At 39.9% G+C, this 16,348-nt stretch overlaps 1 protein-coding gene across 1 annotated transcript; it reads left to right on the plus strand.

Annotated features, from left to right (window-relative positions):
* The first annotated feature begins 13,734 nt into the window (after window positions 1-13,734).
* On the plus strand, window positions 13,735-16,054 carry LOC311094122 (C-type mannose receptor 2-like). Its single transcript, XM_084131866.1, has 3 exons — window positions 13,735-14,100; window positions 14,591-14,941; window positions 15,286-16,054. The coding sequence occupies exons 1-3, from the start codon at window positions 14,019-14,021 to the stop codon at window positions 15,651-15,653; spliced, it is 801 nt and encodes a 266-aa protein (XP_083987992.1). The 5' UTR covers window positions 13,735-14,018; the 3' UTR covers window positions 15,654-16,054.
* The last annotated feature ends 294 nt before the right edge of the window (window positions 16,055-16,348 follow it).

Below are 16,348 nucleotides of genomic sequence, written 5' to 3' on the forward strand. Positions count from 1 at the left end.
TGGGAGAAGTGAAATCAGAAATTTTTTTTTTTGTATGTGTGATATAAAAGTCATGCATTTAGAGAGCATGCTAAACACCATGTAACAATGATTTTGATATATAATCATATCAATAATAAAAGCAGTATTACAATGTTTATTTTAACAAATATATAGTCTAATTTTCTATCATATCCTCCTGGGACCCAAGAAGAGACTTTTGTCTACTGTAGTGGACATTATATTTTAGTGAATTTCTCTGACATCATACATGTCACATGACACAACCTGGGTGTCCTGTAAAGAGCACATTCAGGACTTTTCAGAGATATGAAATGTTTGGAGGTTTCACCATGAAAACAACTTCTCCTTGGTCTTTAAAAATGTCTGACATTAATTTAGTGATCAAATGTAGCATTCTTATGGAAATATGATAATATATTGTAATTATAATTTAAATTGGACTACTTTTCAGATTGTATTTCATAAAACAACATCTCAGGAAAATGTTAAGGGGTTTCAAAAAAAATAAATAAAAAAAATCTGTTCCAGAACAGGGCGTTGATTTCATAATGTCCACTGTAGAGACATCAGGACTTAAATCATGTTTATCAGGCATTTTGTGAGACACAACAAGTGAATATGGAAATAAATTATACATCAATATTCCTATGAAATATTAGATATTATTATTCACATGTTGCCAATTATTTCTCCAATTATTACACTTCTTTTTTCATTAAATGTTGCTTCAAGAACACATTAATGTGCAAATTAGATACAGTTTATAGATACATTGCATTGAATGGGAATATTAATTTATGGACATTTTACCCACATATTGCATAAAGTAAAATGGTGTATCAATTCATTCTGTTATTTCTTTCATAACATAGTTGAGAATAATCTTTATACAAATTTTGGTTGAAAAAATCCTGAAACCCCAAAATTTAGTGGTGATTGAAAAAAAAATCCCATTGTTTTTGCCTATACATATAATTTCATGTCATTTTATTTTTTAAACAACTGAGTCCTGGCGTCCACTACAGAGGACATAGCATAACGTATGAATAAAATATTATTTTTCAAAAATGTTTTTTTACCATTTGTTATTGTGCTCTAAACAATGTGATGACATGGAAAAAAACTACATTCAAAAAACTTTTTTTTTCTGGGTCCCAGGAGGATATACAATTGAATAAAATTAGCAGCTAGCTAACAACAATAGTCTCAGTTGTTATTGATCAGATCAGTTGTTTTAACCAGTCATTAAAATGAATTAGTTCAAAGGAATCACAGTAGCAGTTTTAACATTAAGTGGCATCTGACGCACAGAAGCCAATGGCACATGTCACTATGCGTATTGGCACATCCGGTCTTCATTGGCATGGCCCAGTGGATAGTGGCATGCGTCACTGACATCACGACACACTGACACTGACATGACACCTGACTGACACCGAGTAGAGGAACATGTCACCGTGTTGGGACAGCTCCAGTAGTCTACTGACGTAATTGTGGCTCAAAATCCTAAATAAATAGCCTAATTTTGTGATATTTAAAATATCAATTAAACAAATTAACGTGCTTTAATATTTTTTCAAACGTGTGATTTTTGTCACGCCTGTATTTGAATGGCATGTGCCTCTGAATGTTGTGTAATACCTGTGCTACTTTATGTTGTTTATCTCGCAAAGTCACAAACCGCCCATTTTAGGAAAGACATGAAATAAATCTATCATAGGTCACTACGAATAACGTATTAACAGTCGTGTCCATTACTCTAAACCTTTATTTTTGCGTGATGCTGCACAGACACACGCCAGTAGGTGTCAGAATAAGTGAGTGTAACAGTGCAAGATTCTCATCTGTATATCTACCAAAACTGCTAATGAAATGCCAAGTAACAGTAACCCAGTCTCACAGACAAACATTAATCAATGCAAGTCTAACTCCTCATGAAAAAACTGAGATATTCTTCTGTGACGGTGTAATGGAATTAACCTACATTTACATTTACATTTAGTCATTTAGCAGATGCTTTTATCCAAAGCGACTTACAAAGCAGGACTAGATTAATCGAATCATCATGAAGAGGCAAAAACCAAAGCTACGCAAGGAGTGCTCAAGATACAAAGTTCAGGCATTATTCAGAGTAGCATAAGCCCGATAAGTGAGGTTTTTAGAGGGAAAGGGGAGGGGTTTTTTTTTTTTTTTTTTTTTTTATGTGGTTAAGTGCTCACGGAAGAGATGGGTTTTCAGATGCTTTTTGAAGGTTGTCAGGGATTCAGCATTCCGGATGAGGGAGGGGAGAGTGTTCCACCAGCAGGGAACTGTGAATGAGAATGTTCTGGAAAGTGATTTTGTGGCTTTCTGTGATGGAACCACGAGACGTCGCTCGTTGACTGATCGTAGGCGTCTGGTAGGGATGTAGACTCGTAGGAGTGAGTGAAAGTAGGAGGGAGCTGAGCCTGTGATAGATCTGTAAGCAAGCGTCAATGCCTTGAACTTGATGCGAGCAGCGAGAGGTAGCCAGTGCAGAGAGATGAACAGAGGAGTGACGTGGGCCCTCTTGGGCTCGTTGAAGACAAGACGAGCTGCAGCATTTTGGATCATCTGTAGGGGTTTAGTTGCACATGCTGGAAGTCCGGCCAGAAGAGCATTGCAGTAGTCAAGCCTAGAAATGACCAGGGCCTGGACGAGAAGTTGTGTTGCATGCTCAGTAAGGAAAGGCCTGATCTTCCTGATGTTGTGCAGTGCAAACCTGCATGATCGAGCTGTCTTTGAAATGTGATCTGTGAAGGTCAGCTGGTCATCAAACGTTACTCCAAGATTTCTCACCGACCTTGATGGGGTGATTGATGATGACTCTAGCTGGATGGTGAAGTTGTGCTGTAGAGACGGATTGGCAGGGAGGACGAGAAGCTCAGTCTTTGGCAGGTTGAGCTGCAGGTGATGTTCCTTCATCCACGTCGAGATGTCCGCCAGACAGCTTGAGATCCGTGCAGCTACTGTGGGATCATCTGGTTGAAACGAGAGGAAGAGCTGTGTGTCATCAGCATAGCAGTGGTAGGAGAAGCCGTGTGCTTGTATGATGTGTCCCAGTGATGTGGTGTAGATGGAGAAGAGGAGGGGACCAAGAACTGAACCCTGGGGAACCCCTGTGGTCAGCTGATGCGATCTGGATAGCTCGCCTCTCCATGCGACCTTGAAGGACCTACCTGTGAGATAGGACTCAACCTATCATCCGTTACAGAACGGTACACAATTACTCAACCAATTCAACATAAAAAAATGATTTATTTTTAGTCTTAGGTCTGTCTTGACTCAGCATGTACAACACACTTCAACTCTTACTCTACTACACCTTTTATAGGTGACAACATGTGGACTACAGCGCCATCTCCTGACTAATACACAAACACTACATTCCCCCATTACTTAAAACTGTCAATCACACCCATGTCAGAATCTATATGAATAATAATAATATGAATAATAATAATATGAATAATGTTCAACATTAAGTATGAAGTAAATGAATGGTGATTATAAACAACAGCTAACAAATCTGGATTAACAGAATCACACAAAGACTAATAAGATTTGTTTAATGAATACTTTATTACCGAAGAAAACTGTCAAAGACACAGTAACGGTGGAGGAGGTGTGGACAATTATTGTTTGGTGACATCCCCGGCTAATCAACAAAAGAGGTAGTAAGATTTTATTATTTTAATAGGACTGTCTGGGTGGAAGAGGTTGGGAGAAGGGAGAGTGATGACACTTGACATTCTTGAGTGGAGATCGAGTGTAAGGCGCTCAGAAGTCGGACACTCAGAGACAGCGTTCTCCACTGCAGCTCAAGAGCAATGAAACATTTGAACCAAATGGGCCATATTGTGTCGAGGCTTCGAATCAATCCGACACCCGTCTCAACGGTGACGCCTAGTGGTCACTTGCAGGTGTTGACCTGAAACAACCTTGATGAGCCATTAAAAAAATATGTTGTTTTTTTATTATTGTATTTTTCTAATATGTGAAGCTTGTAAACTATAGGCTCCTCACTGTGCATAATGTTATTTTGGTCCTGCAAAATGAATATTAATAAAAGAAATCAAACCACAATGTCTCACTTTTTTAGAGATTTTTATTCAAAAATATTAATTTCTCTGCTGTGGAAGGACTTAGCCTACTTCTCTTTTTACAGATAATTTCTCCAGAACAAAGGACACTTGTTGCTGGCATGCAAAGATATTTTTTAGCAAGGACATACAAATGAGGAAAGATTACGGCTCTCTCTTTCCAGTAAGTTAGGGGATCATGAGTTCTGGGCAAATACGCATCGTTGATGTATTTTTTCACTTCTACTATGGCATCAGCTGTAGCATTGTGTATCATCTGGGTTTCACGGATACGAGTATCAAAAAGTTCCCATAAACACACATCTCACTTTATTTGGGGTTTCTAAACAGAAATGCTCCCACACCACAGATGTACGGGATCTCTTCTGGGGAGCCTCCATTTTATCTATCTATCTATCTATCTATCTATCTATCTATCTATCTATGAATCTATCTATGTATCTAGATATGTATCTATAATCTATCTATGTATCTAGATATGTATCTATAATCTATCTATGTATCTAGATATGTACCTAGATATGTATCTACCTATAATCTATCTATATATGTGTCTATCTAATAATCTAGCTGTCTATATATATTTATATCTATGTATCTATTAATGTGTCACTATATGTATACTCTGTCTGTCTCTAGCCTATCAGTCAATGTGTTGTGTATATTTAAATGTAAGCCTAAATAGCCTATAACTAATCAAATCGCACTTTGTCACTATATCATCAAAAATCCACTATCTCAAAATCAAACTCCTCTCACAAAAACCCACGAGGTCAATATGCGTTGATTTCACTTATACAGATGTGCGATTGTGTGGTCTGTTCCCAACCGTGTCAGTCAAACGCTGATTCGGCGGACCACACCTGATGAAACACTTAGTGAAACACTTCGAAGCTTCGTTTGGCCATAGTCACGTGACATGGGTGTTTTGAATCACGCTTCGGATCAGTGTATCGAAACATCTGCGCTTCGGGATCTCGCAAAGCTTCGGAACGACTGTTTCGCGTCAGCCATCCCTACCTGTGAGCTTTCTGAGGTGATTGCATGCCTCAGCATTCTTATAAGAAGACTCACCTTTGACCCTGACACTCTCTTCTCCTCTGACAATTCTGTGGAAGCCTCACTGAAATGACACATTACACCCAGACATTCATTTACTGTCTGGCACTCTTCTGAAGTCAATGGTATGAGGCTTGTCTTCAGAGTAACCAAAGCAGCGCCTACTGGCTCCCGCTGAGCAAAGAGCCGCTCTAACATGGCGTATGTGCTGTTCCACCTCTTGAGTCAACTTGTGATTTGGTTTGCCCATCTGATATTGTAAAACTTTCAAAATCTTTCTCTTGCTGTTGTGCTAGACTTGAAATGTGCCACAATCTTCCGTGCCTTTAGTCTAGTATCCTCCAATCCTGGTGTTTGTTCTATTGCCTTCTCCACAACCAGGTTTAAGGCATGTGCTATACAGTTTTTCAGAAGTGTGACATTTGGAAAATGTTCCCACCCCCAGTAAGATGGTGGACATCTGATCGTTTTCATTTATGAAATGACATGTCACTGCCAGATATGCATCCATATGCAGTGATGTCCACATATCGGATGTGAGGCTTACAGCTCTGGGGTCTCATTTATAACCGTTGCGTCACACAAAACAGGCCCTGAGAGAGGCGTACGCCACTTCCGACGCATGAGTTGTGATTTATAAAAACAAACTTGACGAGAAAATTTGCGCACCTGCACGCAAACTCTGACCCATGCGTACGAACGTTTTCGAGACGGAGCAGTTTGGCGACACCGATGGTGAGCTGGAGTTAAATGTCTTTTTGGTCACTTTTAGACAGAAAATTTAAAGAAAATTAAACATCTACAGAAAGATAATACAAATAATTTCACTCACCAAGCCTGTCACTTGAAGCAAATATCCATCCCTTCTTAAATGTCCGCGCCAAATATTACTTATTTTACTAAATAAATAAAATAATGATTTAAACTATGTTTTACTTCTGATATAAACATTTAGATTAAATATGCCATTCAAATTATGGAGTTAAACACTTAAACATGAAATCATTACTGAGAAGTTACAACATTTTTTATATTCAATCAATAGAAATATTTGTTGTGGATGCGATGCGTTTGAACACTTTTCCTGTGGCGTGTTTTAATGTTTTAACCACAGAGATAATTGCTTATCATGATAATACCAGATTGTCTGAGAAAATAGTTTAGTGCAAATAATGCCCAAGGTCTATCCGTTTCCATTAAAAATAGAAATTAATTAAAAATACAATTCGGCCAGTGGAAAAGATTGAGAAAAAACTTTCTCTGAAATGTATTTTACACTTTTTGATTTATATATTCAAAAACAAGGCAAGGATAGGCAACTACTTGATTTTTATTAATGTAATGTGTCGTGGATGAATAATTATATGCAAATGATATGCAGATGAGGATCTGCATAGTAAAACTAGGTGTTGTAAGCTCCATATATGGTTATTTCGGGGAGGAGACGCATGTGCGCACAATCTTCCGCTGACTGGGATTTATAAAGTGAATTCTGCGCAGGTTCTGGCGTACGAACGGTTTTATAAGTCTCAATATTTTTTTGCGTACGCCATTTTTGGCTTTTGGGCGCACGTACACTTTTAGTAAGGATCCTACGCACAGTTTTATAAATGAGGCCCCTGGTCTTGTTCACCTCTTCTTTCTGGCCTCCTTGTATTTTTCCTCATCCATTTTCTTTCTTTAATGACTGGCGGGATGGAATAATGTAGTTTGGATCCAACATTCCCACAAACTCCTTAAAGCCAGCATCTTCAACAATTGAAAATGGCTGGTAATCTTTAACAATCATGCTAACCAAGGTCCCATCAATCATTTGTTTTCTGATCCCTGAAATACAGTAAAGTATGTAAAATTCTAAAATGTCTCAACATTGACGATGTGTTGTTGTTATAAGAAAGCTGTTGAGAACATCTTAGGCACTCAGCCTACAGAAGGAGGTCACATGTATTAACTGGAGTACTTTTTTTCATATACATAATGTAGGCCTATTATTTAACATATATTTATGAATATTATACAATGAATATGCATAAAATTACATGTAAATATCAATAATTCTTGTATTTATTTTATATAAATTCGTAAATCATAATTCATTTTAAAATCATATTCTTATTACAAAATAATAATAATAATAATAATAATAATAATAATTAGCTTTTAACCAGATTTTCCCCTTCAACATTTCTTTTGAACATTCAAAAGAGCTCACTCTCTGTTTCAGTCTCAGTCGGTCTCGGTTCACTACCGAAGCGCATGGCACTCGAAACCTGCGCAAGGGGTTTGCGCTATTTTTGAATCGAATATGAAGCAGTCACGTGGCTGTGTGTCGAAACGAAGCTTCGGATGTCACAGATCACGTGGTTATGGCAAAAAGCTTCGAAGCCTCGGTGCCGAACGTCACATCACTAGCTAATGTAGCCTGTATAACTGCTGCTGCATTGAGAATAGCATTGTATATTCATGTTGTTATCATTCACAATGTAATTGTACTCAAGAAATGGACACTGAATATTGCTGTATTGTTTTATTACAGTTTTCACCACTACATGTAAATGAGGAAGCGTGACAGTAAAGCATCAAACTTACTACGACTTTGTCTTCATTTGCACGGTTTAACTTGGTGTTTAGTCAGAGTTTCAACACACTGCACGAGAACACTAAAGCCGCTAAGACGACACCATTCCCTCTACACAGACTTTAAACGCGAACCTGTGAGAAACGCTGATGGCGTTCACATGCGCATTAAGAACTGGTTCTATAGTTATGTGCGTTTGAATATGTGTGCGCAGGTTTGGATTTCCCTACAAACAAAGCCTAAACAAAGTACTGGTCTTTCCTTATAAATTTGATACAGAATTTTATTTTATTTTGTTACTTCGGGGTAGGAACGCGAAACGAATTTTCCCGACAACGCCTTATCTGTATAGTGGTAGAGGGATCCTCCATAGGGAGAGACTAGTTGGCACTTCAGCACTGCGTTGTCATCGGGTCCAGGCGAAGGTCCTTCATCAGATCTGGATACGGCCTGGATCCGGCAGGCTGCGGGAAAACCTCGGGATAAACACAGACACTAACATTAGCGTAGATGGCATTATTCTTATGATGTAACGAGTACATCAGGATTTATGGGAAGTGTTCCCGGTTCCGGCTGACCTAATCTATGCAGCCTAACATTGAACTAGATGTACCGCATGGCGGTACAAAATATGACCGCCGCTCAGGCCTGCACTGGCTTTCCACAAAAATAAATGACGTGGAGCAATTTGGCTGTATTGCGTTTATGTATATACCTAAAAAAAGTAGTAGTATGTGCATGTCTGTGTGTGTGTGTGTGTGTGTGTGTGTGTATGTGTGTGTGTTTGTGTATGTGTGTGTCTGTGTGTGTGTGTGTCTGTGCGTGTATGTATGCGTGCGTACATGTGTGTGCGCGTGTGTGTTTGTGTGTGTGTGTCTGTGCATGTGGATTTGTATGTGTGTGTATGGGTGTGTGTCTGTGCGTGTGGATGTCAGTGTGTGTGCATGCTTGCGTTTGTTTGTATTCCTGCATGTGTGTGTGTGACAGTTAGGGTTGCCAACTTCAGAAAAGGAAAATGCGGGACAATCGTGGTTATTTATAGGAAAATGAGGGACACTCAAAATATTTGTACTGTATCACACAGTGTACGTCATTTCAGTGTCTGCAGTTAAGTTTGTGTTTAAAAGGTTATCAGACATAAACACATTTGTATTGCTTAACCTATTTATGTATTTAATTCTAAAAATAATTTTAATGTCATACATGAAAAAAGTCACATTACAAACAAACCATAGTTCAAAATAACAGCATTTATCTAAAATAGAAAGCTTTTTTAACATTATACGCTAGGCTTACAGTTCAAAAGTTTGGGGTTAGTAAGATTATTTTTTGGGGAAAAAAATAAAGAAAGTAATTGCCTACTTTTATTCAGCAAGGATGCATTACATTAATCAAAAGTGACAGTTAAGATAATGTTACAAAAGCTTTCTATGTACTTTCTAAAAGCTTTAAAACATTAATAATAATCAGAAATGTTTTTTGAGCATATTATTCCCTCAGGTAGATTACATGTTTTCTTGCGTGGCTGGATGTTAGACTCATGAACAATAATCACGTTGTTTGCATTCGCCAAAATTGATTAGCCGAAATCAAAACTTGGAAAGTGAAAGGAAATTACCGTTAGCGCGAGACGAGTCCGGCTTGAAGCGGAAGCGACCAGACGGCAGAGGATGTTCGCAAATCAAACAATGGCTGTTTCTCAATTCCAAGAACGCAGAGAACGGACTTGTGTTCTCGTGGAGACCGGTCTTGCCAAGCTTCCTTGTAAGAACGAACTCGGAACCGGCCGCAATGACTTCTGGGACACCAGGCGAGTACTAGCTCAAGTCTGCATTCGATGCATCCTCGGTATCAAGAACACATCCGGGTTCTTTCATGCGTCCTCTGTACTTGCGTTCTTGAGAATTGGGTCTGAACTTCGACGGTTATGATGACGTAAAACGAGAACACAAGGACGCAAGATCGCTGAAGAACGCATATTGAGAAACACCCAATGATTTGTCTCAAAACAGTGATTAAAAACAGCTGTGATTGGATGATGACAGGTGTCGGTGATCATTCTCAAGTGTCGTGGTCAGCACTGCTGCTGTTGCTGTTGTATCAGTCAGTGATTTATCAGCTTGTCAAAAAACGGGACACGAGAGGTCACGCACGGGACAAATAAATTAGGCCCAAAATGCGGGACGTCCCGCCTAATTCGGGACAGTTGGCAACCTTAGTGACAGTATCATCCTAAACCAGCAACCCTTCGCTCAACACCACCATCTACAGGCCGATGAGTGTACAGTCACTAAATGTGCACATAAATGAATTTATTTTATACCCCCCATGGATGAAATTCTACGAAACTTAGCATACCCCCAGAGGATGTCAAGTTAATCATACACATGAAATATGGTGCAGTTCTGAACATCTCAACTGAAGATAGGGGCGATTAAAGCAGAATAATATTGCATTTTCATTTTTTATGGGAGGGGCGCAAATCACAAATGAGTGATTATGGGCTAGGTTGATGAAATTCTTAAGAGCAACATACCATAAAAATGTCTTCATCCTCGGTGCCACGGTTCAGGTAGTTATTTAGGAAAAACTGTATTTTTTGGGTTTGGGGGGGCCCAGCGCGGGGGGGGAGTGGCCCCCAGGGACCAAACGAAATTTTTCCGTAAAAGTCTAGTGGGGCTACATGCCCACCGAATTTCATGTTCCCCGGTGTTTCGGTGTCCCTGGTATCGTTGACGGAAAATTCAGTAGATGACGAAAAAAAAAAAAAAAAAAAACTTTGACAATCCCTATATGACCGCTTTCGCTAGCTATGCTAGCGGCGGTCATAATTATAGAAGTCTATAATGTATTATGTGAATGCTAGGTCAAAGAGATGTGTCTTTAATCTGGCTTTGAACTGACAGATTGTGTCTGCTTCCCGGACAATGGTAGGAAGACTGTTCCAGAGTTTTGGTGCTAAATAGGAGAAGGATCTACCGCCAGCAGTCGATTTTGATATTCTAGGTATTATCAACTGGCCGGAATTTTGAGATCGCAATAGACGTGAAGGACTATAATGCGTTAAGAGCTCGCTCAAGTACTGCGGAGCTAAACCATTTAGTGCTTTGTAAGTAATCAGCAATATTTTAAAATTTATGCGATGTTTAAAAGGGAGCCAGTGCAGTGTTGACAGAACCGGGCTAATATGGTCATACTTCCTGGTTCTGGTAAGAACTCGAGCTGCTGCGTTTTGGACCAGCTGTAGTTTGTTTATTAAGCGTGCAGGGCAACCACCCAGTAGAGCATTACAGTAATCTAGCCTTGAGGTCATGAACACATGAACTAACTGTTCCGCATTTGTCAATGAGAGCATATGTCGTAATTTAGATATATTTTTAAGATGGAAAAATGCAGTTTTACAGATACTAGACACGTGACTTTCAAATGAAAGATTGGTATCAAAGAGCACACCCAGGTTCCTAACCTACGACGAAGACTTAGCAGAGCAGCCATCAAGTGTTAGACAGTATTCTAGGTTATTATGTGAGGAAGTTTTTGTGTCTAATAATTAGAAACTCTGTTTTTTCAGAATTTAGAAGTAGGAAATTACTAGTCATCCAGTTTTTTATATTAGCTATGCATTCAGTTAATTTTGTGAATTGGTAAGTTTCGTCCGGGCGTGAAGAAATATAGAGCTGAGTATCGTCAGCATAACAGTGGAAGCTAATTCCATGTTTCCTAATGATATCTTCTAATGATAGCATGTACAGTGTGTGTGTGTGTGTGTGTGTGTGTGTGTGTGAGGGTATCATGTACAGAGTGAACAGCAGCGGTCCTAGTACTGAGCCTTGTGGTACGCCATACTGAACTTGTGATCGATAAGACATCTCTTCATGTACTGCTACAAAGACTATAGGAGGCAATAAAATGAAGATGATCAGATGCTGCTGAAGATCACACACACACACTTACAGTTTCCCATCTACAGTGTAAATCTCAACAGATCTCATTGATTTATTGTTATTTTAACTCTTTATAGGACACATGTCTGAATCACACATTTAATGTTTGTAGTTGATGCCGTTAAACGCTGATGATAAAAACGAGTGTGAAACTAATAACAGCACTGACAGTGATCAGAGGAAAATGTGTTTGATCAACAGGACGAGTGTCATAGTTCATAATAATCTGTGTTGGGTCACTCTTGATCATTATATGAAGATCAGAATAAAAGCATCTGTTGATTGTGTCTCATCAGCTCCTGTGATTCTGGATCCAAACACTGCGAATCCACACCTCGTCCTGTCTGATGATCTGACTAGTGTGAGAGACAGCTCATATCAACCTCTTCCTGATAATCCAGAGAGATTTGACTGTTATGAGTGTGTTCTGGGTTCAGAGGGCTTTAACTCAGGAACACACTGTTGGGATGTGGAGGTTAAAGAGTGTTCATGGTGGACTCTTGGAGTAACTACAGCATCAGTCCAGAGGAAGGGACGTGCTTTCTTCAACACTGATGTCTGGAGTGTGGAGTATCATCAGCACAGACTGTCTTTAGGTTTTGGTTTTCCTGTTGATCAGAAGCTTGAGCGTGTGAGAGTGTATCTGGACTATGACAGAGGAACAGTGTCGTTCTCTGATCCTGTAACTTACACACGTCTACACACATTCACAACCACCTTCACTCACACACTCTTTCCATTCTTCTATTGTTCTGACTCTCTGAGGATCTTAGCGTTCAATATTCAGTAAACATCACTCCTGTAGATCTGGATCTTCCTGCTTTCATCATGTTTCCAATATGTAATCCATATCACATGAGTAAGAGTGCTGTTGATCTGAATATCAGTACGGTGGCTGTGATTGGGCCGTGATGATCACATGACTGATATCCAGCACTACAGCAACACTCACTCTCATATTGCTTTAATACTACAGATCAATAAACAAGAATTTTTTGTTGTAAATGAACAATTACTTCAGTCATAGAGGTTAAATCATCATTTGTTTGTTGAAATAATCCACAAAAGTGTTAATGAAATGCCTAGTATAGAAATACTTGATTCAGATAACTACAAATCACGGCCGTATGTACAAAACCTCTCAGAAATGCTCTTCAGAAAAAAGTCTTAAGCTTTGACTTCAGTGTCAGAAATCAGTCGCTGTAAACACAGTTTGAACATTGATGCTGTGAATGCTTTTCTATTGCTGTATGTTTGTTGGATGAATGATGTGGACGTGAGTATCAGTGATACTCGAACCACTCCAGGGAAGCCCACAGTCCTCATGAAGCCGCTCGATTCTGCTGAACATGTTGAAGCTCAGGTGAGAAGTCAATGAACTGTCTTACTATGTTTGGTTTGGTTAGAGCCGCAATATTGCTGTTTAAGAGCCTGCTTACTAATACACCATTATTACTGTCATTTCTGCAGTTAAAGCGTTGTCGAGAGTGGAAGAAATTAGAAACCTGTATGAATCTAGAAATAAATGAATAGATGTGTAAGAAACACTTCACTTGATGATGTGAAATCAGTCCTCAGTCCCTGTGAGCAGCGAGACTTCAGTGTAGCTTTACTGACATCTAGAGGTCAAATTGAGCAACTGACTCAAACCTCAATGGCTTCATTACAACATGATAGTTGACAATAATCTAAACGGCAGAGGCCACAGAGCAAACAGACGGGGAATCTGGGATTAATCAAAATCAACACTACTCTCTGTCATGGCTATCTCAGGGTTTGTAATCGAGGAAATGAGCACTGTAATGTATCACGCACAGACATTTCAAGCCTTGCATTTGGAGCTGACCACACAAGACTCAAAACACGCAATCACAAACGCATTAAATCATTTCATTTAATATCCCATCAGGTCCAGATGCTTTAATCTAGTCATGAAGTTTGTCATAACAGAGATAGAGGTGGCAGTGAATGAAGCCTGTCTCATGTGTGGTTGGATGGTGTTTGATGGGTGGAGCGAGAGAGAGATAGAATTAAAGAGAGATTTAGAGAGAGATGACAGAGAGATCACCGAAGCTCAGCGATACTGCCGTCAGAACTACCGTGATCTGGCCACTGTCAGCACCAGCGGAGACCTGAGCGATCTGCTGAGGATCACGGACGGAAGGTTAGATGAATGGTTAGATAAAAGCTTCTGGATCGGGCTGTTGAAGACTCTCAGCACTGAATGGAGGTGGTCTCTGGGCGACCCCACCTTCTACACCAATCAAAGTTCACTGTATCGCAAACTGGGCGCCGAATCAGACGATCGGAAGCATGGACTGCACTTACATGAACCAGGACGGGCTGTGGCGTGTCGATGACTGCACGGCACAGAGGTCTTTCATCTGCTACAACGGTGAGAGGTTCACACGCAACAGAAACCATTCTGACAGTAGTAAGCTTTCATGCTCTCAATCATTACAAGGGCAGAACATCAGCATTCATATCACCAAATATTGGATTCAATCTTTTTGCTTTCTTGTTTTCTTTCAATTAGTACATGTTTTGTGTTTCTTTGTTGATCTGATTAATCGTAGGTCTCACTGATCCGAGCTCATGCTCATCCATTTTTAAATGAAAAGAGTTCAATCAAGCTTATCCTCCTCAAAGAATCTGAAAAACATCAGTTCAGATCAATGGGGCCTAGGATCAGTCAGATCCAAGATGAAACACAAAATCTGTGCTAATTGAAAGAAAAAACGCTGACAAAAAGATTGAACCCAATATTTGGTGACAATAAAGCATAAGGAGAGATTCATAAGCAATGTAAAAGACGGGTCATTTTTGACCCGGGACACTAAATCAGGGTATTTTCAGCACAATGTTGACTTTCTCTTGGCATGCAGGCACTAGTAAAGGGTTCGTCCCTGTGCTGCAGACGACGAGCTGGAGATCCGCTCAGAGCTTCTGTCGAGCGAATCATGTGGACCTGACCAGCGTGAGGAGCCAGAACGAGAATCAGCTGATCCAGCAGGTCATGAACACCAGCGGGGCCAGTTCAGCCTGGGTCGGCCTGTTCAGAGACCCATGGGAATGGTCCGATAAGAGTCCCTTGACGTTCAGAAACTGGGCGTCTGGTGAACCCAACAACAATGGAGCCCTTGAAAACGCCACAGTGATGGTGTCCAGTGGGTCGAGAAGGGGACAGTGGGAGGACTGGCCTTGTGACTCACTGTTTCCATTCGTCTGTTATGAAGGTGAGTCCATGCTTCAGAATAAGCTTCAGAATAAGCTTTCATTTTGATTAACTGATATGGATTTTTAAATCAATCAAGAATCAATCTTTTAGAAGCTGTTTTCAGTTTATTCTTGAACAAAACTTCCCTAAACATTATTTGTAGCTCCTGCCATCCAATAATCACAGTAAGTTTTGATCCTTTATATATGAAACAAAGTCTCAGCTTTCAAATTCTTTCAGTTTAATCACTTTAATGTAAGATTGTTTAAAATGTTTAAAGATAAACATGAATGAACACCAGAAGGAATGTTGACAGATACAGAACATGCGGGTGAATCAGATGTGTGTCGATGGCTCTTCCAGATCAGTTCACCCTCATCAAGCAGAACCTGAGCTGGGCTGAAGCCATGAGATACTGCCGACAGAATCACGTGGATCTGGTGTCGGTCACCAGCGAGCAGATCGAGCGGCGCGTGAAGACTGTGGCCAGGAACGGCTCGACGCCGGCCGTGTGGATGGGTCTGCACCACTACTGCGCCATGGACATGTGGCTGTGGCTGCGCGGCGAGATGGTGTGCTACCAGAACTGGGTGGCGGGCGACGGCAGCGGGCCACGAGACTGCAGTCTTGAGCGGAGAGTCGGAGCCATGCAGACGGCAGGAGATCAGCGCTGGATCAGCCTTCCTCCAACACGCGCGCTCAACTTCATCTGCTCCAACTATGAGGACTGAGCGCCGAAACCTCGCTGGAAACATCCAACGTTTTGAAACGGTTTATTGAACCTTTAGACGAAATCTACAAAATCACCACCAATATCAAAGTTATTCTTACATTTATTTGATAAAAATCAGTGCAGCAAAAACGTTTGTATAATTATACTAAAAGACTTTTACTTGATAAAAAAAATCAAGACGATAGAAGACCTTAGAAAGTCTCAATTACAATTCGGTAGGCTTTATAGGGTTAATATTATTACAATATAGTCTCATCAGTCTGTTTGTGGATAATCATGTTCAATTCTTTATTAAGTTCATGTACTTCAGTGTGACAGTAACTCTTGTTTTCTTTCGCTCAGTTTTTCCGCTGTTTTATTGGCGATATTTAGTGTGTTAATGTTAATCTGTGTGCTGAGACAGCTTTGTGAGATGTACATCTATAATAAAATGATACACACTGTGTCACACAAAGTCAGCCTTTATTTATAATGAATGTGCATGCAAAGCTTTGTGTTTTGCGAAGGCTGTACAGATTTGGGTGAATACGATGGTGTTGGGATCAAATTGAGCCCCATTGGTTTCCATGCAATTCGCCAAATATCATCACTTTGAAAAACAGCAAAGATCCAGGTAAAAAAAATAACTTTTATTGAAGCTTGTCTTAATCTCTGTGATTTGCCATTTGCTCTGTAAATATCCAGAGTACATGT

Source organism: Abramis brama, assembly GCF_963993115.1.
Source record: "Abramis brama genome assembly, chromosome: 1".
Taxonomy (NCBI): domain Eukaryota; kingdom Metazoa; phylum Chordata; class Actinopteri; order Cypriniformes; family Leuciscidae; genus Abramis; species Abramis brama.